Genomic DNA, 27,158 nt, shown 5'->3' on the forward strand with positions numbered 1-27,158 from the left:
AATGCATTGGAATTGAACCTAACCAGCCACAATCAGGAAAAAAGTGTGCAAATCAAAAAAAACCAATTTGTAAGATTCATCACGCTGCCTGTCTTTGGAAGTATAGGAGCCAGCTCTATAAAGGGACTGAAGCAGTGTTTTGAGAAACTTCTTTCCTCATCTTTACTAAATTCCCTAGAAAATCTAACTCAGAGACCCTCCACTTAGTATTCACAAAGAGAATATGCATTGGTAAGGGCTCTTTTTTCCTGAAGAAGAAAATGTTGAGACAACTTTACTGAAAGGAGAATATTGACACTGTTATATTATAGTTTCATAGTTGGTAGGGTCGGAAGGAACCTGAACAGATCATCAAGTCCAATCCACTGCCATGGCAGGAAAAAGTACTGGAGTCAAATGACCCCAGCAACGTGTTCATCTAGCCTCCTCTTAAAGACCCCCAGGGTAGGAGCCAGCACCACTTTGCTTGGAAGTTGGTTCCAGATCCTAGCCGCCCTGGCCGTGAAGTAGACCTGATGTCTAGTCTGAATCTACCCTCTGCCAGCTTGTGACCGTTATTTCTAGTCACCCCTGGTAGTGCTCAGGGGAACAGGGACTCCCCCAATGCCTGCTGGTCCCCTCCAACTAGTTTGTAACAGGCCACTAGATCCCCCCTCAGCCTTCTCTTGTGGAGGCTGAACAGGTTCAGGTCCCGTAGCCTCTCCTCGTAGGGCCTGCCCTGCTGCCCCCGATCATGCGGGTGGGCCTCCTCTGGACCCTCCCCATGTTGTCCACATCCCTTTTGAAGTGCGGCGCCCAGAACTGGACGTAGTACTCCGGCTGCAGCCTGACTAGTGTTGCACGGAGGGGGAGGATCACCTCCTTGGACCTGCTTGAGATGCATCTGTGGATACATGAAAAGGTACAGTTAGCCTTCCAGACCACGTCCCCACACTGCCAGCCCACATTCATTTTGGCATCAATAGTGATTCTAAGATCCTTTTCTGCCTCTGCACTAATGAGAAGGGAGTTCCCCAGCCTGAAGGTATGCTGCTGGTTCTTTCTCCCTAGGTGGATCACCTTGCAGTTGTCAGTGTTGAAACCCATCCTGTTCTCATTCACCCACGCCTTTAACCTATTTAGGTCCAATTGCAGCCTATTTTTCCCTTCTAGCTTGCTCACATCCCCCCACATCTTAGTGTCGTCACCAAATTTGAACAGGGTGCTTTTTACCCCCTCATCCAAGTTACTGATGAAGATGTTGAACAGTGCAGGCCTGAGGACCGAGCCCTGCCAAACCCCACTGCCCACATCCCTCCAGGTTGAAAATGACCCGTTCACCACCACTCTCTGGGTACAGCCCTCCAGCCAGTTAGCGACCCATTTAACTGTGTAGGTGTCGACACCACAGTCCCTTAGTTTTTTAATGAGAATGGAATGACAGACAGTGTCGAAGGCCTTCCGGAAGTCCAGAAAAACTACATCCACTGCTACATCTGCAGCTAAGCATGTTGTGACATGGTCATAGAAGGCCACCAGGTTGGTCTGACAGGACCTGCCACTAATGAACCCCTGTTGGTTGCCCCTAAGCATAATCTCCTCTGCTGACCCCTCAGAGACATGTGCCAGGATAGTTATCTCAAAAACTATCTTACCAGGGTCAAGGTAAGACTAACTGGCCTATAGTTTCCGGGGTCCTCCTTCCTCCCTTTTTTGAAGATGGCAAACACATTGGCCCTCTTCCAGTTCTCTGGCACCATACCAGGGCACCACAAGTGCTCGTAAAGCTGTGCCAGGGGTCCCACAATGACTTCAGCTAATTCCCTCAGCACTCTGGGGTGGAGATCGCCAGGACCAGCTGATTTAAATACATCCAGTCCCTCCAGAAATTCCCTGACTAGATCCTCACTGACCTTTGGCCTGGGTGCACCTCCCCTGGGGCCTGAGGGGGTCCCAGTGGGGGGGCTGATCTGGTCTCTGCTCAGGAAAATGGAGGCAAAGAAATTGTTAAATAGGTTAGCTTTGTCATCTGGTGTGACGACCAGATTTCCTAGCGTATCTTGCAGGGGCCCCACGTTACCCAGTACCTTCTTTTTGCCCCCTATGTATTTAAAAAAGGACTTCTTGTTGTCCTTGATCTGGGTAGCTAGTCCCAGTTACATCTCTGCCTTTGCCTTCCTGACTGCTCCCCTGCAACCCCGAGCAACCGAGGTATAGTTCTCCCTGGTGATGGCCGCATCCTTCCATTGGGTGTGCGCCTCCCTTTTAGCTAGGAGACGTTCCCGGATTGTTTTGGTGAGCCATGGGGGCTTTTGCGCCCTCTTGCCCCTTTGATCTGTTTTGGGATTACTTCCCTTTGGGCTTGGAGGATCGCCTCCTTAAGAAGCGACCACTCTTCTTGGACACCTGGCTCCCCTCCCCTCCGGGACCTCAGTGCCTCCCTGACTATTCTCCTTATCTCATTGAAGTCTGCCCTCCTGAAGTCCACGGCTGCTGCCTTGCTGCAGGCCTTTGCCACCTTGCGCTGGATGGTGAATTCCAGCAGCCAATGATCGCTGTCGCCCAGGTGGTTGAACACCCGCAGCCCCCTCACCAGGTCATTGCCGGTGGCCAGCTCCACGTTCAGCAAGGCATCTCCCCTGGTGGGGCTGTGCACCTCCTGGGTTAGATGAAGGTCCTGTATTTTGGCTAGGAACCTACGTGAGCAGTCAGACTTGGCTGACTGCTCTTCCCAGCAGATGTCTGGAAAGTTCAGGTCAGCCATGATGACCACGTCCTTTGACCTAACTACCTCCGAGAGCTGACTTAAGAATTCCTGGTCTAGCTCTTCCCCTTGGTTGGGTGGTCTGTACTAGAACCCCACTGTTAAATCCCTTTCCCCTCTGTAGCAGGGCACTGAGGTGCCTGCTACTTGTGGAGTGATCAGTAAGGAATTCAGCTGCGGGTTGCCAGGGTAATCAGTGGGAGCCAGCTGACTAGAAGGGGCAGGGCCTGGCTCCCATATAACCCTGGCCAAGGCCAGGCAGGGAGTTCCCCACCGGCAGTCAAGGGAGAAGGAGCTCTGCCACAGCAAACAGCGAGGAGAAGCCTGACTGCACAAGCAGCTCCTGATTGCTGTTATGGGGTGGAGAATTCCCTGGTAGGGATTGAATGTTGTTTCGCCGGACAGCATAGATTTTATGCTATAGCCCAGGGGCTTGTGTTTTTGTGTTTGCTGTTTAGACCTGAGGACCGGGTGAGGCTATTAGGGGTTGGAAGAGGCCTCATAGGGGCTCCATGGTAGTGTCGGGATCCCAGGACCAGAAAGGGTGCAGCTTTTTGGGGTGCACTGACCCCGACGCCGGAGAGGGTGCAGCATTTGGGTATACTGGGCCTGGTGCCAGAGAGGGCGCAGCATTTTGGGGTACACTGACCCCGGCGCCAAAGAAGGGGCCAGGCACAGCTACAGCCACCTGAGCCCGAGGCTGAGACAAGCCCCAGAGCAGAGGGGGTGACGATTGACGAGCCTAGAGGGGACGCAGTGGTGAGACAAGGCTACAGAAAGCGAGACTGACCGAACAACATCTGGTATATCAGTGAGGCTTGGGCTGCAGTGTAAGGGGAGGAAAGGAGCCACAGATAGCGCCTTCTGGCATCAGGGCAAAAAATGGGCAGCCTCCTGCTTAATTAACATCCTCTAATTAAGCAAGCAACAACAAGGCATGGCAAGCAAGAAGGCCGGCTGTTGGCCCATAACAGGTGGGTGGGGCCACTAGTGGACAGAACCCAAGGAGATGCACCTGTCACACCCTCGCCTGCCTAAATAACAATGGTCAACAAATAACATATTGGTACAGGGAAAAGACGTCACTTTATCAGACTTGCAAAACTAAGATTTATCAAATGAAGGAGGGTTTTATTAGAAATCTGGTGACTGTGGTTTAAATACTGTTATCTGAGGCAGCATCTTACTCCAAGAGTTCACATTAACATTTAGCATTTAAGAATTCACTGGATGGTAATGTTTCATTTCTTACATATATGTTGGGCATTTATCAAACATAAATGAAACAGTGGACCAAGTTAAAGGAGTCCAATCTGGTGTTTTGACATTACAGACTTCCCTCACCAACCATGGGGGTAAAGTTCCTGAAAGTTCCCATGGTTGGCAAAACCATCATTGGCAAAACCAGCCAGGCAGGGGAAGAATGGGTTGTGGGTTGGGGGTGAGGGGCACCAGCAAAGCTGTGGGGGGACAGGGGAAGTGAGAGGCACGAGCAGGGCCAGGAGGGCCGTAGGGGGCATTTTCCGACTGCACCCCACCCTCTCTGAAGCATGGATACTCAAAACTGTGGTTGGCAAGGGAAACCTGTACAGAGGCATTTCAAGGACACCTATAACTCGTACCTAATTCCTGCCCCCAACAGAATGTGCACTAGTCTAATTTTGATTCATGCAGTATTGCTGATGTGCCTTACAACTTCTTGTTCATCACTTCCAAATTTGGTTTGCTGGGTCCTTGGGAGCTTAAGGTGTAATATACACTCAGAGGGGTCTGAAGTTTTAGATTATTCCATCCTAGCTATTCTGGATTTTGTCCAGTAAGTGAAAATATTTTAGTGGTGCATATGGATCTAGCTTTTATAATGCCGCTGATCTTCATATTTTAATTGCTTACATCTGACAGTCATTCCAGTCATCAGTAAACTGAAAATGTCTGTTTGGAATACAGCTTGTTTATTTGTATAGTCTCTTATTTTGGGGAGGGAGCAAAGAATGGCATGGGAGCTCCAGCTATAAATACATAATTTATCAACACACAAAAACCCAGGAGGTGAAGATGCACACTATACAATGCCATGAGAAAATGTACACACGGTCAAAAACAACCTGTAACATTCCTAATTAAGTAATCCAGTAATCCTTGAACTGGAACTGCTACTGTGATGTGATGACACTGGACTAAGTCCATGCACCTGTTATGCAGTGCAGCAGGCTGTTTTTGTGAAATCTTGGGCATAGAGGCCCAGCCAGTTGGGCAGGACCAACACACCCTTAGACAGTGACTCGGCTGGCTGGGGCATGAAGTTGCTTCAGTGCAGGGGCTGCCTGCTGGCTAACGCCACACTGAAGCACCTTTGTGTCCCAGCCAGCCCTTGTGCAGGTTGAGCTGGTGCTGCAGTTTATTGCTTCACATTAATATTTACATGTAGATGTGCTGAGTTCTGACTAGGTCCAGAACTATAGAATTACCTTCTTGCAATATATGAAACTATGCATGCAAATCAATGGAGTATGTAAGCAACAGATCTGGGATTGCACCCATTTGTTTACAATAATGAATGCATTTGGCACAATGTGATTATAATTTACTTTTGTATACAGCACATAATATTTGCAATAGCCAATGGATATTCAGTAGCCATAATACTATTTAACACAGAACACATGCTGAAATTATGGCAGCAGTAACCTTTCATTTACAAAATATTCCCCAGAGACATTGCCTCAGCCTTGGTCTGTGTTGTGGATTCCGCTCCAAGGGACAGGTTTGTAAGGATACTTATGTAACCTGGGCGGTAGTCCAAGAGGTACCTCCTCTCCAATTGAAGGGATCAGAGCAGGTGCACAAGTGCTGTGGGAGGTGTAGGGACTCTCCTCCCCTATAGAGCAGAGCCAGACCACCAGTGGGGACTTAACCATTAACCTTTTAATACTGGGAACATAACAGGCATAAATCAGAGGGTATAGTGGACACTACAGTGCCCCAAGGGGGCAGGATTCAACAAAGGTTAGACACTTACAATCATTGACAAAAACAGGGTTAACAAAATATAAAACAAAAACAGCAGAAAAAACAATACAGATTGGTGAAATGTAAAAAGGCGCAAAATGTCAAATAACAAGGACATATAGGGCCTTGGTACCTGGAGGGCAAGAAAGGGGGGGAACACAATGGCTCCTTTCTACTGCAAGAAGATTTGCTTTTTGTTATCTCACTTACCCCAAGTCACCTCTGCTGGGACTTAAACCCAGATCTCCCACATGGTAAGCAGGAACGCTGCTATACAGCCACCCCTGATGGCACTGTTTTAGCCTGCTAGGCGTCTTGACCTTTCCGGAGCCCAGGCCTCACATCAAGCTACCTGGCCTCTGATTGGAGGAGCTGGAAGCAGAGTTGGGAACCCCTCAGGTTGCTGCTCAGATCCTTGCTGGAGCGGGGGGAGCCTCTGCTGCTGGCAGCAGCCTCTCCTTGGGGATCCTGGAGCCCAGTGGGGAGCCTTTCCTGCCAGCCGCATGCCGTGCTGCTGAGGGTCCCACTGCTGCCTGCAGGTCCTACTCTTTCAGGCTCTTCCAGGGCACTGCTGCTGCCCCACTGGCTCAGCTCTTACCAGCTCTGTGAAGCCCCTTCCTTGTTGTCCCTCGCTGGTCTCTCCCCTGAGTCAGCCTACACTGCCCCTTTTATCCCCCTCCAGGTGACCCAAGGGGTCAATCGGGACACAGCGGGGTGAGTCTCTGGGGCCTGATTGGTGCAGAAAGGGAATCCCAAGTCCTGCAATCATCTTTTACCCCTTCAAAAGCCCTGGGCCAAATCATTACCAGAATGGTGAGGAAAGGGAATTCCAAGTCCTCCAATCATCTTTTGCCCTTTCAAAACCCCTGGGCTAGGTCACTGCCAGCCAGCCCGTCACACTTAGATGCACAATGATACAGGTGGGAGCTAGCCAGATGCTTTGGAAGATTACCCTGGGAGCCTCTCTGCATCTTTAGGTATCTAGATGCCTTTAAAAATCTGTGTGGAAGCAAAAAAAATCTGTGTAGGGTAGACCAAACAACAACTGTGCACCAGCATGAACACACACTGGAAATCTATCAAAGACAAAAATACCCAATTACCTGTAGGGGCACATTTCTCACAAGAAAACCATTCTCTCTCCAATCTCTCAGTTCTAATCCTCAGAGCGAATTTACAAAACACCTTTCGCAGGCAAGCCTATGAACTTCACTTCATCAAACTCCTTGATACAAAACAATCATGGACTAAATATAGACATTGGATTTATGACACATTATAACCTGCATAAAATTTGACTCCCCAAGTATCTCTCCACTATTTACCAGCTCCATTCATTCCCCCCACCGCAACCTGTTTTTCACCTATTGACTCCTCAATTTACATCTTCACTGATTGCCTTTCTTGCATGCATACCAGCCACTGGCTTCTTTACTATTCATTCCATCCAGGAAGAGCACACACTAACTGCAGATGCTTCCTCAGCCTGACGAAGGGTATTTATACCCACAAGCTTGCAAAGACGAATTTTTCCAACTATCTGAGTTGGTCTAATAAAATATATCAGATTTACCCAAAGAACAGTGTCTGCCTATGTCCTTAGACCAACACAGCTACAGCCTATACCTCTCTGTGGAAGCAATTCTTGACTTTGTGTCCTAGTTGAAAGTTTGCTGAGCCACAGCCCTGCCAAAAAAGTCAGCTTGAGAAATAAGCCTCATGCCAGAGGCTCAGCCCTGGTTGGAATCTTCCAGTGGTACAAAGGAGACTTAAGCTGCCTTAGGCAGGTTGATGAGGATTTTTTCTGCCTGGTAGTCAGTGTGGTAGAGGTGATATCTTTTATTAGACCAACTAGAGAATTCAGTTTCCTGCCTGGTAGAATTCTCAGCTGCTAGAAAGCTAGATTTATGCCACTGACTCCCTCACTGTGGTGTAGCAGGAATTGTTCTGGGTGTGTTAGAAGTCAGGAGAAATCCTGGGTTAGCAGAACAGTTTGTACAAACAGATCCAGCAGGCACAGCTCCAACCTGTGCCAAGGCCTCCTTTAGTCCCTGTATTTGGTAAGGACTGGAGGAAGACTTGAAACCACCAACGCTTCTATCCTATTTGCACGGATGTGATGCAGGCCTTGGCTTTTTCTTACCAATTGCTATTTCTTTCATCATTGTGCATTTCAGCAGCTGAGGGAGCCAGCTATTCACCAAGGACAGCCATTTTTCTTTGTGTTGGGGAAACTATTGGCTGCTTCTGATATCTAGTGACCGCATGCACCCTTCACATGTCTGCAGAACATTATTAGTTACAAAAACATTTAACGTGCCCTGTGTGCTTTACAAAGGACACACGAGAGACAGCGTTGCTCCGGGGAGCAAAGAATCTAATTTTAGACTTGATACAGTAAGTAAAAATAACAAACAATAATTGGAAGAGCAGTGGAAAGAAAATGAGGGTTACAGTAATACTGGACTTCTTGGACTTTTGGGGTAAGATCAAGTGATTGTTGTAAGCACCTTTATCATTCTTGACCCATTAATTCTCTCATATCTCTTCATAAGGATACCTCAGACTTTCTAAATTTTCAATCTCCTACTTCCCCTTAACCAGTGTTTCCACTTTGGTAAAGTGGAAAATGCAACTGACTGCCACAGACTGGAGCTTCTATGTTTTGTTGAGGAAGTCAGTCATTTTGAAGGAGGGAAGGAACCTGGAGAAATGAGTCTGGGAGACTACTCCAAACAGTAGGGGGTAACATGAAAGACAGCACAAAGACAGCACTCAGAGAAAAAGGGCAAGAAGTGGGTAGCAAGGCTGCCAGAATCTTGGCCCCCTAGATTTTGAGCCTAAGGGACAAGGAGGATTGTCAGCAGCAAGGAACGCTAGAAGCACAGAAGAGTTGGAGTAGAAAACAAAGTTGACATTTTGGCATGACTGGTGATCCCCCAGACAGACTGTGAAGTAGCTACACACCTGGGAAGGAGAAGGCAGGTTGGGAGAACTGGAAAGGCAGTAGGACAAAGATGGTCCCTGTATCTGTTCAAGCACAGAAGGTAAGTTAAAAGGAAGAGAACACTGGTAATAAAACCCAAAGAAGAATGAGGAGGAGAAGGAGGAAGACTTACACAAAGAGTTGTTATAATGGAGATCAGAGTAGGAGGAAAGGGACAGCTCTGAAAGTCAAGGGATACAGTTACAGAGTTTTAAATTACAGATTATTGGAGATTATAGAGGTCACAGCAGATGAGGCAGAGTAGACATAATTCATCAACTATTTCCTTTACCAGCCTTATTTTACCGGTAGGATACTCCACAAACAAGATCATTTCAAGGTACAATTGAAAAGGGATAAAGAACAGGTACAGTTGACAGCTATTGCAGCTTGCTTTGTGGCTTTTGAAAGATTATTTTTATAGCCTAGGAAGTTCTAGATTGTAACTACAAAATGTTGAGCAGCCATCCAGCACATGAATTCTTAATCTGGTGTTTTTTCTGGGTTGCAGTGGATACAATGTAGCATTCTACAGATACCTCCATCACAGGTTTTATTTCAGCCCAGTAATGTTTTTTACAATTTTGTGTTTGCTCTTGTTTCTTTCCTTCCTCCCAGTATGAACATTTCTTCTAGGAATCTTGGATTTTTTCCTCTGTAGCCATTTTCTAACATTTTTATTATGTGGGCTTGCACATAACCACTCATATCTCACATAAAGGCTGAAAAGAAAAAAACAGCAATGTCTATTGCAAGTGTCGGAATAAAACAGTACGAGTAATTTCTAGAAGGTAAATGGCAATATCTGAATGTAACAAAGCATACATATGCTTGCATTAGTCATCATTTAGTAATATTTAAATAGCATTAACTGATTTACAGTGGAACAAGTGTGTGAGGTCAACTATCAATGATTCTCTTATCTTACTTCCAAAATAAGTAGTAGTTTTACGCATTCAGTACATCCTGAATTATGGAGGGAGAGGCTTCAGAGTTCCTGACAGTACACACAGTGCAAACTGGTCCATTTACACTGGCAGTAAAGTGAAGCAGTCTGATAGATATTATAAAACTGGAGAGTTATGAAACAACATGAATGCAAATATTTCCATGATTGTCTTTAAATTCAACATTTTCAGTTATGGTTTGAAATTAAACATCCCCCTGTGATATAGTACCAAAGGTATGGTATAGTGTTAGTGAAGATACCCAAAATTTGGAACCGATTAGACTATACTGGGTATGTCTACACAAGTTGTTTAATGCAAAGCTGCCTGATTAGCTTCACACTAAATGTCTCAGCATCTACATGTGGGGCCCTATTAGGCCGCAGTAAACTTATAAACGCCGCAGCAAGGCAATAATTGTAAATACTACTAAATATTTACAAGTACTACCCTGCTGCAGTTTTTTTTCGTGCACAGCAATGCATGTGTAGATGCTGACCTGGCTGGTTGAGGCACAAGGGTGCATCAGTGCAGGGGCTGCCTGCCAGCTAGCCCATGTGCCCCAGCCAGCCCCTCTGCAGCATGTTGATCTGAGCAGTCGTCCCGGACTAGCAGCTGACCCTCACCCTCACCAACTGGGGCTGTTTGGACCCAGCTGTGGTGCTGTAGTCCCAGGTGCACATATAAATGCAGCACCCAGGAACAATAAACTCTGACATGATAAGTGCTAGAGTTTATTGCTTCACATTAATATGCACATGCAGATTTACCTGCGATAAACAAATGTAAAGCTGTTGTTCTGAGTTTTTTTCCTTTTTTTTTTTTTGGAATATCCAGAGCAGGGTGGCACCTTCTGTACTTGTTACCTGTGAAAGTATATGTCTCTCTGAATTGGTTAATCTCTAAAGTGCCACCCTGCCCTGCCTTCCGCTTGACTTCATACTAAGAAAGTAAAGCTGATTTGATATCTTTTCTCTGTGTCCATGGTAAATGAAGTGCAAGAGCACCAACGTTAATGGTGAAAATGGTGAATTTTTATTTAATGTAAGTTAATTTTAGCACTCCAAGGTGTTAATAATGTGAAAAGGCTAATTTTAAAAATGTATGGGTCCTAACTCTCCACTGTGTTTTCAGCAGTGCAATGAATAAGAGTTACACTGGCATAACTTGAAAACCAGGCCCAATGATTATTGGCCCTTTTAAAATTCAATCATCCAAGAAAAACACTCTCTTACATAACAGCTGGTAAGTGGCATACTCCATCCTCTTTCTGGATTTCAAACATCTGTACTTGCCGTAGAAGACTTCTGGGAACATAGTGTGATACTTCTGTACAACAGTTAAAGGACACCGGAAACATGGTAGCTAAATATCAAAAGGAATATTTTAATCAGTGAAATGAATAGGGCATGTCACTACTCATCTTGTGAAGGATTAATGAAAGATCCACAGCCTCTGAGATCAGTCAGACTGTCTTTTTCTAGACAGTGTTTCCGCCACCACTTTATATATCACCATACCCTGATCTCTGCACATACACATTCTCAGTTAATTAAGGAGCAATGTTTCTTCCAAATCTCTCTGTGACTCCACACTGACACACATTTTTACAGAAAACAAAAATGTAAAGGATGGCTTATGTTTGTGGAAGGAACAAAATTTTACTATATCATCAAATTTAGTGACCCTCTGAATATGAAGGCCAAAATCTATTTAACCTATTTAGATGTCTAAGTGGTGCTTAGTGCCATCCCATTATATCCTGCTAGAATGCCTAGAAAATCATTATTGAGGTTTATCTCCTGTCCCATCCAGAAAGATTCAGATCAATTTATAATAAGCTAAAGCGTCTCCTTTCATAATATGCTATCATCTTAGCCTTAAGATTAAGTCATAAACAGCAGCAAGAAGAAAGAGAATCCACCTTTTGCATTATTGATTTTTTGGGCACTTGAGCTGTGTGGAATGCAATCACACTTAGATGGATAAGGGCTACTTGCTGTCTAATAGGTAGAATAGGATCTGACCCGTAGAGTTTGGGCCCAGTCTTTCTGGGGGTGAATCAGGCCCCATAGTTTGAGTCTTTGAAGCTGCTAGCTACTATTTCCTATATTATTTCCAGGGCTCAAAGCTCCATGATTGAAATTTGTCTCAGCTTTGGAGCTCTCCCTGCCTCCCTTTGTCTTAACTGCAAACAGCTTCCCTGATGGGCAGACTGTTGCAGCCAGCAAGAAAACACAAATTTGATTTTGAGAAAATATTCAAAGTTGGGAAATTGGTTTTTCTTCCTGTGTTGAACTGAAAATGGGTCTTTCAAATTGGAGAGTTGCCCCCAACCACTGTAACCACTTTCTGGGTGCAACCAACGTTCAGGTCTGCATGCTCATAGAGCTGCATTTCCCACATGCTAGTAAATGCCGATTGACTGGCTATTTCTCTCTCCCTCTCTTTCTGAAATTCCTGGTGTGTGAAGCATCCCAATAACATTCCCACTGGAACTATATGCTTCTGTGAAAAGTTTAATTTTTATCCAGTTAGGGTTCTCTGACCAAAAGAAAAAAAAATCTCAGCTCCACTGAAGAGAGAGAAAAGGTTTGTCAGATTCAAAGCTCTTATAGATAGCAGAAACATTGGTTTTACCCCTAAGAGCCTCTGAAAGAGTGTGCCAGTGGAGTAGGTCTATCTGCCTCCTTGAAACTTCTTCTTCTCTCTCCTTCTCCCCTCCTGTCCCCCCAAGACACTGACCCCAGCACTGGATGTCACTGCTCACACACCTGCCTGTGAGGACATGTAACACCCATGCCTGGAGTGCATGCCTAGCACTGCCCAGCCAAGGAACACCTTCCCCTGGCACACTGAGGTCTCTGCTGCTGGAAATGGGCAGAGGGAGCTGAGCCCAGGAGAGGGTGCTGTTTCTGCTGCTGAATCTGCAGGGCAGGCTGGGTCCCTGCTACTAGCAGCCTTGAACTGGCTCCAGTGTGATGCTGAGGTGACAATCCCCGACTGTTGGTCCAGTCTGGCACCGCACCAGAATCTTAAACTTGTATTATCTCCATGGAAGAGTCCCACAATAGCTGAACACGTGACTTAATACAATCCCCCGGTCAGCACAGCAGTGACTCATTAAGGTCGAGGCCTTGTGGGCACAGTGGATAGCCATAACTGATTACAGTCATTGGTTCAGTCATGCCTACAAGACCATGACTTTTATGTGGCAGCTGGCCCGTATTTTGGTGCCCCAGGATCTAGGCCACAGCCCTGTGACCCAGCAGGGGTAGCCTTCCCAAGCCTCCACCCCACAACCCCCTCTAGTGACACAGAGGAGCCCTTGGGCCTTCAGCACCCCACCCCATCCTCCTCCCCAGATGCTGCATCCACTGGCAGCTCGGGGAGCCCTAACCAGCAGCTGCCTCACCCTTGGCACAGCCCCAGGCCCCCTCCACAAGGAGCAACCAGCAACATCACCACCAGCCAACAGCAGTGCCAGCTCCTCCCTGGGGGTGGCCCCTGGCCAGGTGCTGGCCCACTGCATACTATGGGCTACAGACACTGGGTGCAGCCGGTCACCCGTACCAATGGGGAGGTCTGCACCAAGCTGCCAACCTTGTGAGTCCCAGACATGTAGTAAGTCTTGCACTGAGTGGTGGGCTGTCTCAGTCCCCACCCCTGCCCCCTGCCTGGCCCACCCACACTCCCTGGGACCCCCCACAGCATGCAGAGAGGTGAGACACAGTTCAGAACTTGATTGAACAGCCCATGTCCCCACAGCTTGGCGGGCATGGGACTCTCATACGCCAATGCTGGCAGCAATGTCCTCCTCGACAGCAGGGAGACAGGGAAGCGTAGTGTTGCCACAGGTCACTTTCCAGGCAGCGGTGAGGGTTGTGGGGCAGCCCAGGCTTGCCCCTTGCACCGTTATAGTTCAGGGTCCCAAGAGAACAAGCAGCACCAGGGTGTAATGGCTCGGGCACCCCTCAGCCTGCACAAGCAGCTCGTTGTGCACCACCTGGGGCATGTGCAGCAGGGGCACATTCGGGGCACAGTGACAGTGTGAGGGGGGCCAGCCCCAGGGTGCCTCCCTGGAGAGGCCCCCAGCAGGGAGGGCGCAGGCACAGCCACCTTGGCCCAGTTGTCCAGGAGCTGCACATGCCCCAAGACTGGGCACTGTGTGCTGGGCTGGGCTGCAGCACAGCAGGGTGGTTGGCCAGCAGAGAGAGCAGGGGGCAGTGCGGCTTAGAGCTGCCAACAGCCTGGCCTGGCCCACCCTAGGAAGGGAACAGGGGAGGCAGGATGCCTGCAGCCAGCACACAGCAGGTCACATAGGCAGAGGGAGAAAAAATTATTTGGGGGACTGAGCATATGCAGTTGCATCCCCCACCCTTGCCCAGCAGGTAAGGCTGTGCAGGAAGGGGTGCGGGGAGGGAGACAGGGTTGGGAAGGGAGATTGAGGCCCCTGCAGTGAGGGAGGGAGCAGAGCATGGGCAGGGGCAAATGGGGCTCCTGCTGGGCCAGGTGGTGGGACAATCAGAGCCCAGGCGGCTCATCCAGGGACTTGGGGGGGCTCCCACCACTGTGCCCCCTCCATCTATGCACAGGGCTGCCACTGTGCCCTGGGCTATGTGTGCTGCTGCAGCTGCCCCGGGAGTGGCGTGACACTATGTGCATCCCACCACTGGGCTGCACCCTGCCCCCTGCCCGCCTGGTGGTGGGATGCACATGGCATCGTGCTGCTCCCCAGGCAGGTGCAGCAGCTTGCAAAGCCCAGCCTGCAGTGGCAGCAGCCTCCAGCCCACACATAGATTGGGGGGGCACATGCCCCCCGGGCCTTCACCTGGGTATTCACAGTGGCGGGAGCCCCCCACACACCTGGATGAGCCACCTGGGCTCTGACTGTCTCACCACCTAATGTGTCCAGTGCCCCATTCACCCCAGCCCCTGACTGTGCCCTGCTCACTCCCTCACTGTGGGGCCTCGATCCTGCACCCCCCTTCCCTTTCACAGAGGTAGACTGGTACTTGTCTGGTGTGCTGGATCATCAGTCATCCAGGCTGATGATTCTGGCTGTGTGCATACCCCTTCCCACCCCTGCTGCTGTCGCCCAGAGCCCACAGCCATCCAGCCTTGCAGCTCTACCCGCTGCCCTGTGTTTGGTGGGGGTTGAGTCCCCTTAGCCCAGCCTTCTGCTGCCTATGGCAGGTCACTAGCCCCAGGGAAGTAAGTGGGGATGCGGGGCTCAGGCAGCAGCTGCCTAGGCCTGAGCCTGCCCAGCCAGCTTTCCATGGTCTCTGGGCAGCACACAGCCATTGGTGCAGACCATCTTATCTCTGAAATGTCACAGACTGGCACAAAAGCTTCTGTTTCTTGCCTCTGTAGAGCCAACATCTGGACATGGGGAAGACCCCACCAGCCCAGGGGAGATGCAGGCTCTTCTGAGTCAATGCCATGCACCGCTGAAGCCATTTGGATGCGCTAGCTGCTCTTGCTCCAGTGGCTGGTGGCAGAGGAGCAGAAGGCGGAGGAGCAGGCCTGGCGGGTGGAAGATGTTGTCTGGGTGGAGGTATGGGACTGGGGGCCCACTAGATCTGAATGGAGCTGCTCCAGTAGCAGGGGGATGCTGACTGCCAGGCCCTGGACACCCTCCTGGGCCTGGCGGTGGCATCTATACCTCCCACTGCCTGACCCCTGCCCATGGCTCTGCAGGGCCCCTGGGTCCCATCTGCCGCCCTGTAGCAGACCCCCACTTGGGCCTGGGAGGGGGTCCTTGGACACCTCCTGCCTGCCAGACCCCCTGGCCTGGACCTTGCGCCTCCTGCCTGGGCTCAGCCCTGTCACTCCCCTGCACCATGCGCTCAAAGACCTGGCCATGCATGAGGCTGCCACCCACTGGGGTTGCCATGGCTCCCAGACCCAGGGGAGAACATCTTGAGGCTGGGGTGCTGGCACCTGTCCCCAGGCTCTGCCCCCTAGGCCCTCCCCTCCCCACAGCTCCCCACTCTGGGCTCAAAAACCAATGATGTTGCAAATAGTTTTCCAATTGTACATAGTTTTCCAATTTTAAGTGGGTTTTTATTATTGGTGGGTGGGGAGGAGGGTGGGGGGGTTCTGTTGGTTGGGAAGATGAGGGGGTTCTGTTTGTTGAGAGAGGGAGGGGGGAAGGATGGAGGGGGTGTTGTTAGGTAAATAACGTTTTTTGTTTCAATTTTGTGCATGTCCTGAGAGATGCTAGGGGTAGGTGGGGGGGTAGAGGGTGTTTGGGTGGCATGGCAGGTGGGTTGGAGCGGGGTGTGCTGGAACAGGGGGTCGGGCAGGGCATCCCACAGCTGGTGCCCTCCCCCCACTGACAGGTGCACGGCTGCCCTGGGGCCTGGGTGGGGGGTGCCTGCTGGGGCTAACAGAGCCAGCACCATGGCTAGCAAGAGTGCAGGGCACTGGTCATCACTGGCAGAGGCAGGGGCATGGGCTGGAGCAGCCATGGCATAGGGAGAAAGGGTGGGCAAGGAGGCAGCTGCCGCGTGCTGCCCCTGCTCTGGGCACATGGCTCCTGGGCAGGGAAGGGAACCAGAGAGCGGGGCTGTTTTTCCAAGATGGTTGCCAAGTGCTGGCAGCTGGCTCTGGCTTCAATATAGCTGCCAAGTGTTGGCAGCCATGTAGCTGGAGCTCGCCCCAGCAGCCACAGAAGTACATGGCAGGGCTGAAGGGACTTGGCACTAGATTTAGTGCCATGTGTAGATGCCAGCCAAAAATCGCTTACTGTGCATTAGCTTAATGCACAGTAAATTTAGTTATGCTTAAATGCACGTTATTTATGCTTAAATGCATGTTATTTATGAAGATCTAAGTCAGCGGTGGTCAACCTGTGGCAACCTCCATGTAGCATATGGCAGATTGGAGGGGACAGGCAGCACAGTGTCAGATGGGGCGTGAAGCACAAAGCAGAACAGAAACTTGGTCAGGGAGCAAAAGTGGCACCCGGCCAGTGGGGGGGGAGTGGTGCTAATTTCTGGCAAATCTGCCAAAATAGTGACCCCCCCCCACTGATCTAAGTCATTCAGCAATTCCCCTGGAGATCTACTGAAGAAACTCCTTGCAGTTCCTCCCTACACAGCTCTTGAAAGCAAAGAGCCCTTCAACGCCATATATAAAAAATAAATTTCCCTTAAGCTTCTGCTTGGAACCTGATAGACTGACTCAGGGAAGTCAGAGAATTGAAACCCAGAAGCCTTATCTCTACCTGCATACCTCTATCCCTAACGGACCTCTCCTTGCATATCCTACCTCTTCAGAAGACTGTGTTACTCTCACACCAACCCAGCTTTTTAATGCCTGTAATGAATGATTCAGCTTGAAAGTCATTCTTTTAAGTTCTGCTTTAGAAGCAGAGAGGTAACACACATGGCACTGCAAATATGTTGAACATGTTACAAGTACCTGTGAAGACACATTCCTGGCCATCAGAGGGGGCAAGAGGTTTGTGCTGTGAATCTGGGATAGCCACCAGTGGCTGCAGAACCTCAGAGTACTTTCCTGGAGCCCTGTGAGAAGCCAGCACATCCCAGCAAGAGGCTCCTTACCTGCTTCACCACCCTTCTGAAAGTTTACCCCTCCAGTTCACTACAGACAAGCAAGCCCGTTTGGTGTGGGCAGATGGGAGGACCAACTTAGTCACTGCAGTCACATTTCGGCAAGGTGGCCTCACATGGCAGAGACCTGCAATCATTACAATCTATTTACAAAAGCTACGGGAAAACCACCAAGATATGCATTCATATTACACAGAAAAGTGCCTCCTGATGCTCTGTGCGACTAGAAGGGCATAAATAGTTTGCTATTGCAAAACAAGGGAGGAAACAGCCTTGGCTTTGCAATGTGGAAGCCTGCCTAGGTCCTAGAGTATCTTCGCTATCTAAAATTTGCTGAGAACCTGCTGTGAAGTGCAGTGTTGCAATGAGCATATGGCATTCTGGGGATTAGCAGGGTTGGTGCCCTGTTACAAGTGCTGAGCAGCAAATGAATTTCCTTGATGGAATTGACTTACTGATTTATTTTCTGGCTTGACTGAGAAGCACAGTTTACATTAGGCTAGAGAGTGCTGCTCCCATTAACCGCAGTTGGCGGGAAGAATGACAGGAGGAGCTGGGATGGAGGGTAGGAGTTGGTTAGTGGGCTAGCTCTAGCAAAGTGGGCTACTCTATTATTGTGGACAGCATCAGCAAGAGTGAGCGTACAGCATGGGAAGGTGAATCAGTAGCAAAGATAGAGGAGAGAACCAGTAGATAGAATAGTTGGAGAGGCCTGTGACCGGCAGGCAGGTCATTGCCAAGTATGTGCTCACCCCTTTGATCATGTGAAAGTGGTCTGAGGAGGCAGCTGTATGATTGCCAAGTAGTATATAGCCCAGATGGAGTCACACAAACATTAGTACACAATGAACTTACTGAGATGTGAAATGGTTTTCAACAGGAGTACAAACTATGTCATACCCTGACAATAACTACATACAAAGGCATTGTGGGGGTGGGTCTCTTTCGTTTGAAGCAGCTTGTTTTGCATTTCTCTCCAGAGGAACTCTGTTGCGATACAGAGCTAGGCTTGAGCAACTCATGCAAAGTGCTGTAATGAAGATAATCTGTGAGGGTACTTTTACTGTGCTGAGAACTTCCTGGGACTTGCAGTGGGGCAATGAGGCCTCCTAGCAGTCATATGCTCATATGACCTACTTGCATCTTTGATTTACATGATTAAGTGGTTGAAGGACTTGGCCCTACTGTAAGAACATAAAAGCCTGAAACAGAAGGGCATGATATGCCAATAAGGATGGCAATAAGACATTTTCAGTTCTTTTAAATACATTGCCCTCCCTTGCCCCTTCCCACATTGCCAGTTTACGCTTATTGGTACAGTATTTGTATAATTGTACAACTCACTTCCATTGCTCAATGATGCCTAGAGCCCTTATTGTGTATTTTTAAACCTTTCTAATTGTCAATATTTTGGGGGTTTTAGTTCTCTTTTTATACTTTTTTTTTAATTGGCATGTGTTAGAATTCACTTCAGTTAATGCTTTCCACTTTCTACTCATTTGTTAATGCTGACCAAGTAATAATCCCCCAAATTTCCTTGCCGCTACCCTGGAACCCCAAAAGGCAACCTCCATGCACCCAACCTGAAAGGTAACAATTCAAACTCAGATCCACTACCTCAAAATCCAGTGAAGACCCCTTATCCACAGGCTGCACAATTTTGTCTTCTACTTACAGTGTTGCCAACTCACAACCCTATCACTGTTCAGAGTTATTTTTGCAAATCCTCAATGCCCTGGTATTCCATGAGAATTTCAGTTTTAATTTTAAAGTAAATTTCTTGCCTTCAGAAGTACAGAGAAGAACTTTAAAATGTGACCCAGATACATACTCTAAAAGCTTGAGAAACACTGCCAGGGAAGGCAAATTAAAAACTACCTAACATACATTTTAAACCTCTTTTTTTTTTTACTTCAGTTAATCTCGTGATTTCTAGACACAGCCTCATCTTTTCCTTGAAGACTTGTTGCAGCAAAGCAGCATTCAGGAGCACCATGAGGAGCAGGATTTGTTGGGTAATAATTTTTTATTGAATGAACTATATAGCCAGAAAAGGTGTTAGACAAGCTCAGAATTCACCATCCTCAGATTTGCCCTGGGAGATAACTTTTTTACCCAAAAGCTTGTCTAACATCTCTTCCACTTGGGTCATTAGTCCAATAAAAATATTAACCTTGCTTTTCTTATGTTCCCTGGACCATTGTGGCTACAGTAATTCTACTTCAGCGTTTCTCAACCCATGGGTGGCGACCCAAAACTGGATTGCAAACATATATGAAAGGGTCGTAAACAAACTTTAAAAATTGATTTTTGTTTAAAGAAGAAAAACATGAGAAAATCTGGCCTTTCCCTTGCAGGCTGGCAGAGTTGCAGCCTGCAAGGGGCTGCTTGGGGCCCCCCCACCCCACACGCACTGCTCCACGCACTGGTGGGGGGCAGCAGGCCAGCAGTGCGGGGCACTGGGTTGGGACTGGCCATCAACATTTACTAATGGGTCCTGGTACAAAGAAGGTTGAGAACTGGGGGCGCTTGTCCACATGACACCCCTCCTGTTTTCACGTTACAGTTTTCCTGTGTCCACATGACAAAAATCGCCATTAAGCTAGCTAAATATCATTTGTGTCCACGTTATCAGCTGATTTTATCGTTTTAGATTTTTTTTATCATGCTAATTTAAAACACCTGTTTTATTTTTAGCTCCTGAATTTCTTCCATGAGAGCTATTTTTATCATTTTAAATTTGTAACGTAGATCTGACTTATACCCAAAAACATGATTTTCCCTGCTTTCTAACTATTGCACCACCAGGTGCCGCTTGGGTTAACTTGTAAATCCACAGAAATCCATGGAAATTCATCTAATTTCTCCTGTGCTGATTCTTCTGGATGCCAGGTGCTAATCTTGCAAATTTTTACTGATTATTTTATTGCTTATGTTAGGTTAGACAGGTGCCCCACTGTTCTACTTCATACGAATTCACAGGTATTATTTTAGTCACCAGAGGGCGCCCCTATATCCTGTTGAACCCAGACCAAATCTATTGAAAACAAGCAAGGGAAAAAACTCACGCAGATGAGAACCTTTGAGGGCAAGATTTGATTGTTATATCTGACCACTTGGCTAAAGTAAAAGTGTAGCAGAGAGCAGAATCTGGCTCAATGACTTTACAAGTCCTCATGTTTTCTCTAGTTCCAAACTGGAGCAGAGTGGATAGAGCAGGGGCGGGCAATTATTTTGGGCAGCGGGTCGCTTACTGAGTTTTGGCAAGCCATTGAGGGCCGCATGACAGGCAGCCAGGGGTAGATAAATATTTATTTTCTAAATTTTTTAGGGGCCACACAGGCCAGATAGAATGGCCTGGAGGGCTGCATCCAGGGCTGTACCCACCCCTGGGACAGAGAGTGAGGGCACACCCCAATGAGTGTGTACATGTAGTTTGCGGTGCCTCAAATCTGTTTGAGGCACTGCAAATCGCATGCAGTGCATGTGTACCTACACTAATTTGCAGTGCAGTGAGGGTTTTTTGATACTGGGAGATCCTGGTGCCAAAAAAACCCCTGATGCTAAAACAAGCAGTGTGGCACATGTGGTAGCAGTGTGTGCAGCCAGAAACAATGCCTGGCCAGCCACAGCTATGCTCTGGCTGCTGGTCAGGCTTTGAGAAGCTGGATTGCTGCCACTGCTGCCCCAGAAGGCCCCCCACAATCCCAGGTAAGGCTGCTGGGGCCAGCACAGGTGCTAGCCCCAGCCTCCTCTACCCCACCTGGGACAGCTTGTCCCACACCAACTCCACGTGCAAGGGTGTGTGCAGTGACAAAAAGCAGCCGTTTCGCTGTGACGACCACATGCCTCTGTATGTGGGGACATGCCCTGAGAGGGGAAGATGAGGGACGAGAGAAGGGGCAAACTTTACACAAATCGGGATTTAACTGGCCTGTTTATTGTTTAATTACTGTTATTAAATGCAGAGTATGTTTGCACAAGAAAAATAAATGATGTAGATATCCTGACACATCTGGCACCCAGAGAATAGAAGGACACATCTTAGGAGAAGTCACTGTACCCCTGCTTTAACACACTGTACCTGTTGTGCAAGCTTCTGCAGACTGCCCAGTGACGAAAGCAGGTAGAACAGAGTACACACAACTTTCCAGACCAGCAGGCACAGAAGCCATTTTAACAGGTAGAGTTTTAAGGCAGATTTAAAACCATTTATAATCAGCTTCTCCAAGGGACTGTGCAACCTCTAGTCTCACTAAAGACACCAGGGGCTGGGAGTGTAACTTCTCACTGAATCAGGCTCTTCAACGTCCTGACCTTGGCAGAGATCTGATTAACCTCCCCAAGGACAGAGAGAAATGACTTCCCAATAGAAAATTATAAGAAAAATATAAAAATCCACAGGATGGGCACTATCCCCCAGCAACACTCTATGTATTTAAACAGGCTGCAAGTCACAACAGCTTAATCTGTTGGTTTCATAGTTTCATAGTTTCTACAGTCAGAAGGGACCTGAGCAGATCATTGAGTCTGACCCCCTGCCATGGCAGGAAAGAGTACTGGGGTCAAAAGACCCCAGCAAGGTGTACATCCAGCCTCCTCTTAAAGACCCCCAGGGTAGGAGCCAGCACCACTTCTCTTGGAAGTTGGTTCCAGATCTTAGCCGCCCTGACCGTGAAGTAGCGCCTCCTGATATCTATCCTCTGCCAAAGTTAAAGTGTGACAAGATGAAAAACAGACTTTGCTACATTATAGCTATAAAATCTTCCAGAAATGTGGCACCTGTTACACATAGTGAGGGATCCAACAGACCTAGGGATCCAAATACTTCACTGTAATTTCTGCCCGTGAGTAACTTTGCCCTCCTGAAGTGTCTCATAGAACAGAGATAAAAAACTTCCTTCTGGTACAACTTAGTCAATCAAAAGGACAACAAAAAATTGCTCCACTAATTATATGGGAAGTCCTAGAGATCCAGTAGGTGACAAAAAGCTCAAGGAGTGAATTGCAGCCAAGGTAGCAACGCCCCAAAGAGACTGGTGATGAAATCTTAGCCAGGGGCTTCAGCACATCATTCACTTCAAAGGTCTGCAATGCTAGTGGTAGGTTGCAATGCTACAACTGCAAAGTTCTTAGCAAAGTTTACGGTGACAAATACTTCACTGTAATTAACTTTTCTGAGGATCTGTCATTTTCTTGTTGAAGCTACTCTGTGGCATCACAAAGTTCACTATCTGCTCTCCAACTGCCTTTTGCTTCAGAAAAGGCGATGAGCTGAAATATTTCAGGGTGAAATCCTGGTCCCAAGGAAATGAATATGAGTGATGCCGTTGCCTTTATCAGGTTGTCACTCTTAACATTTTCCCAGCTTATGGTACAGAGAACAGAGCTATCATCTTGAATCACTCCCAGAGTCCTGAAGTTTTAAACGGTTTCATTTCTGAATAGAGACACTTTACTTTCTGATTAAGAAACTTAACATAACTGCAGCAAATTGCTAATGTACAATCTGACTTACCCTCAGATGTCTGAATGACTACAATTGCAAGAACAGTGAAGACAGTGGCTAAGTTCAAGTCCATTCTTTCCAAGAGCTGCAGGCTTTACTGTAGCAGACCTGGCTGGAAGTTACAGAAAACAAGTGTGCTAAGCTGCGGTGGAAGAAATTCACTTGAAAGCCCCACCCTTGGTGGCGGCTGCAAGTAGATTTGATCCTGCCAAGCACTTCAGCACATTCTCCAGGTGACAAGCATGATTCATATCTTTGCCTTTAATAGAATGACTCACATTCTTATCTCAAGTGCTTCGCTAGAGTGGGGCATAGTGATCAGGCCCTTTCAGGACTGACTGATGCAGAAGACACTGCTTTCTCCCTGTCACCTAGGAGGGCCAAATACTGCTCTGTGTAGACTCACAGCTCCACTGAATTCAGGTGCGACATAAACAGGTCAGTGCAGTTGCACCACAGCTGAATTTGGCCCAGTGATTTTCACGCAGTTATATGGCCACAAAGGCAGAATTGGGCTGTACCATTTCAGCCATCCACAGCTTACTGAAGTTTTGAACTGTTAATCACTACCCCAAAACTAAAGCATCCTTGGAGACATATATCTGAGGGAACATCTATAATGATATCTCCACCTTTTCTGTCCTTTTGCTTCTAAAGACAGGTTTGGCTGGGGTAGCTTGCTTGGAGCCACAGCAGAATAGTCTAATCTGAACACACTGGGGTTTCAGTAAACATTTCAGTAAAGTGTGAGGTTGGTTGGATTTCCTATTTCTGGGGGTCATGGACAAATGTCCTTCTCTGATGCTGGCACACAGCAGGAAGTGCCTAGTGAAAATGCTTCCAAATCTGTTACAACTGATGTGCAGAAAGAGCACAAGCATTAGGAAATGCCTAATGCTTAGTCCCCACATCTGACATTTCTGTATAGCAAGGGAAATAGTGATGAAGCTAAGCAAGAAAAATGCTTTTTTCCCTTCAGTATAGTATGCATGCTCATCTTCCTCCCTCCTCTTCTCAGGTCTCTTCTGAAACTTAAACTGATGTAGAAGAACCAGACTTAATTTAAATCCTAGCAGGGTAATACAAAAATGGGCAACTAGTGAAAAAAACTAAAAGCACCTTCCCACCTACATCCTGGTATCCCTCTTCTGCTAAAATGCACCCAACTTCCTAACTCTCCTGCCTTGTAACAACACCCCATTCACTTTCCAGTCTCAGGTTGCTGGCCATGTTAGTTTGAAGCCAGGCAGAAGGCAAAGCGAGATAGCACTTTAGGGTGTCTTTACACATGTTCCAGGGTGTGCCTTAATTAGGGTGGCTCTTGGGACTTGCTCTAGTGAAAGTGCCCACAGCACCTTATGTATTTAGCATCCTGCACTTGAAAATGACAGTGGAGGTGCTCATCAAATGAACTTTAGGTAAAGTGCCCTCGCCGCCATTTTGAAGCATGGGTATGCTGAATACATGTGATGCCAAGGCTGCTGGTGTGATTCAAGTCTGCTCCAATGCATTCTAATTACAACACATTGAAGCAGGCGTCACCACATGTATGTTAGCGACTAACTGGTTAGTCTCTAAGGTGCCATCCTGTCCTGCCTTCCAAGTTCCAGTCTCTAAATCCTTATTGTATACAGAGATCCTGGTTTTCTCTGTTTAAAAATCCCAGAACCTCAGAAAAATAAATCTAAAATTCTCTGATTAAAAACCTTCAAATGTGCGTTTTTGGGGCAATTTAAATGAAACATCACTATATATATATAGGTATCAGTTGAACACAATTTTTTTTGTATATTTACAATTTTAAAGCAATTTGGAAGCCTACCAGTGTCTCAATCATTATAATAAAATAAATTCTAAGTACCTATATATTTTGGCATTTGATTTTGGTTTTTTTATCATGGGCTTTCCCTACCCGCTTTGATCACCAGGACATGGGTCCAACTGTGGCTGTTCCCCTCACTGCTTTGTGGTGCTGAGCTGCCCTGATATGCCAGTGCCATTATAGGCAGCAGAAGGGTGGGACTAAGGGGGCTCAGCCTCCACCAAACACAGGGCAGCAGGTATGGCCACAGGGTAGCCCAGTTGCAGACTGCTGGAGCAGAGGAGGAGCGGTGCACACACTCAGATACACTGTGAGGCCAGGATCGCAGCCAGCCCAGCAGGCAGGTAAGTTTCTTTCTATCTGCTTTCTTTATGACTGTCTGAGCTTGGGAGGGGGAGGGGCATATTGATATCCCCACAGTGCAGGAGGGAATGGGGTAAGGGCAGGGGCGAATCAGTCACTCTGCCCTGCTCCCTGCTGCACTGTGGGGATTGTCCCATGGCCCAGCCTGGCTGGGGCCCCATTCATGGTGAATGGGGCCCTGGCCAGGCCAGGTCATGGGACAGTCAGAGCCTGGCGGCTCCTTTAGAGGTGTGGTGCCAGGGAGCCAAGTGGGGGGAGGGGCATGTGCCCCCCCCCCCCCCCCCCCAGTCTTTGCATGGGGCAAGGGCAGGCTGCAACTGCGAGCTGGGCTCTTGCTGCTCCCTGCCTCCATGCCTGGCTGCTGCCTTTGAAAGGAGCTACTGGGCTGCACTGGGCTCTTCCTGGGGATGACTGGGAGCAAGGTGGAGTGGTCATGGGGGCCCTGGGGGCTCTGTCCCCTCTGGTGCAGCCAAGGCTGGCCCTGCCCTGGCCCCTGGCTCTGGGCCCCTCTGGGTGGTGCAGGGCTGGGGCTGGTGTGGGGAGGCAGCTGGTGCCAGAGCGGGGCTGGGGGGCAGTGGATTTGCAGGGGCCACTGGTGCTGGCCAATGACCCTGGGCATGGGAGAAGGAGCAGCTGCACTGGGCCTGGCTCTGTTCCACACCCTCCCAATCCCTGCCTGGTCCCAGCCCCACTCGCTCCTTCTGCCCCCCTTTCCCCACCCCTTTTCCGACAGACATTCCTGCAGGTGGGGGGGGGCGGTGCACGTGCATGTTCATATCTGCTCAGCATTCCCCGCCAATTTTTTTTCTCTCGCTGCCCATGCTCTTTCCCCTCACTCCCAAGCCTCAAACCCTGACCTGTCCCCAGCCCTGCTGGTGCCTCTCACTTCTGACCTGTCCACAGCCCCTACAGTCCCATCTGCTATAGCTCATTACAGCTGGTTTATGGGTTTTTACAGCCTGTGCTATGCAAGAAGTAAAACTAGATTATCAAAACACCTCTAGGGTGATGCCAAGCTGTCACTGTTGATATGAACACAGCTGTCACGTTTCCAGTACAATTTTGAGGTATGTTGATGTCTTGGACATGCACTATATTTGTAGTGCTATAGACACTCATATCACACTACAAAAAGCCAGCGTGCATATGTTCAGGCTATATGGAGTTCCACAAAGATGGTGGATCTGTTACCAAAATGGTGGATTCACTGCAAAGAAGTCCCAGTTTCTTCTCTATAGGACATTTTGTAGCACCACACGTAACATACATGGGTTTCTCTTGGTCCCCCAACATCCTATAGTGCCTTACTCTCTTTCCCCACTCCTAGGGGAGAAAGGTAGAGTAACAGCCTGAAGAAAGCAGAGCTGAAGCTCTGCTTACCACTGGATCTGTCATAGAGCCCTTCTGTCCTGGGGGAGCAGCAGCTCTGTCGGGAGACTCTTGTAAGGGCAGCAGCAGAGAAGGCTGCCTCTGCTGCAGGGCCAGCCTGAGCAGAGAGGACTACAGCCATGATGGCAGTACGAAGAGCTGCTACCCCTGCAGTAATGGTAGCAGTAGCAGAGAAGGCAGCTGCTGCCAGCCCCTGCCCCCGCATCAGAAGATTGGAAAACTGATGGGAACATCTATTCATATGTCCTACGAGATATTGAACACAGCGTGTTTCTTTATGCTCATCTTCAAGGAAGTTATTTAGGAGAAATACACAAGGGTTTTTGCGCAGGTAAGCACATACTCACAATAAGCATCTGTTTCATAACATCATGGGTCCAACCACAAAGCCAGGGGAGGCTTGCAACGTCTAGGAGCCTTTGCCAGTTTGTAGCTAGAACATGATAAGGGTATCGAACAGGGCATCCTACAGTGTTTGTATGTGTCACTTGTCCTTTCTCTCTGGCAAAGCCAGCCAACGCATCAATGGATCTGTTTACCTTGCCTTAGACATAATTGGAACTAATGTCCCTGTTAGCACAGTTCTGGGAAAAGCTTTGTTAGTTAACATTTTTTCTGCAGTAGCTGGATGGCTGCCTATGCATATGTTATACGCCCATTTAACCCATTTATTATAATTTTACATGTTAACATTTTTCCTGTCAACTACGTAACATAAAGAACTTGCGATTTACAACTGTGTACTGTGTCTGAAAGAGTCCTGGTTCACTTCCTGTATCTTGCCATTGAAACAAAAAACATTCTGTTCCC

General features: G+C 48.1%; 1 protein-coding gene across 2 annotated transcripts; it reads right to left on the minus strand.

Moving 5' to 3' along the window:
• Positions 1–3,658: 3,658 nt before the first annotated feature.
• CCL28 (C-C motif chemokine ligand 28) lies at positions 3,659–26,764 on the minus strand. 2 transcript variants are annotated; one of them, XM_090038034.1, is made up of 3 exons: positions 26,696–26,764; positions 10,921–11,050; positions 3,659–9,460 (listed from the first exon to the last, which is right to left on the minus strand). In XM_090038034.1, exons 2-3 carry the CDS (start codon positions 11,043–11,045, stop codon positions 9,292–9,294), a joined length of 294 nt encoding a protein of 97 aa, XP_089894160.1. In that variant the 5' UTR covers positions 11,046–11,050; positions 26,696–26,764; the 3' UTR covers positions 3,659–9,291. The 2 variants fall into 2 exon arrangements, with proteins under 2 accessions (XP_089894160.1, XP_089894159.1); XM_090038033.1 differs by lacking the exon at positions 26,696–26,764 and adding an exon at positions 22,784–24,526.
• Between the last annotated feature and the right edge of the window lie 394 nt (positions 26,765–27,158).

Source organism: Crocodylus siamensis, chromosome 3 (genome assembly GCF_052110815.1).
Source record: "Crocodylus siamensis isolate JL-2025a chromosome 3, ASM5211081v1, whole genome shotgun sequence".
Classification (NCBI taxonomy): Eukaryota; Metazoa; Chordata; order Crocodylia; family Crocodylidae; genus Crocodylus; species Crocodylus siamensis.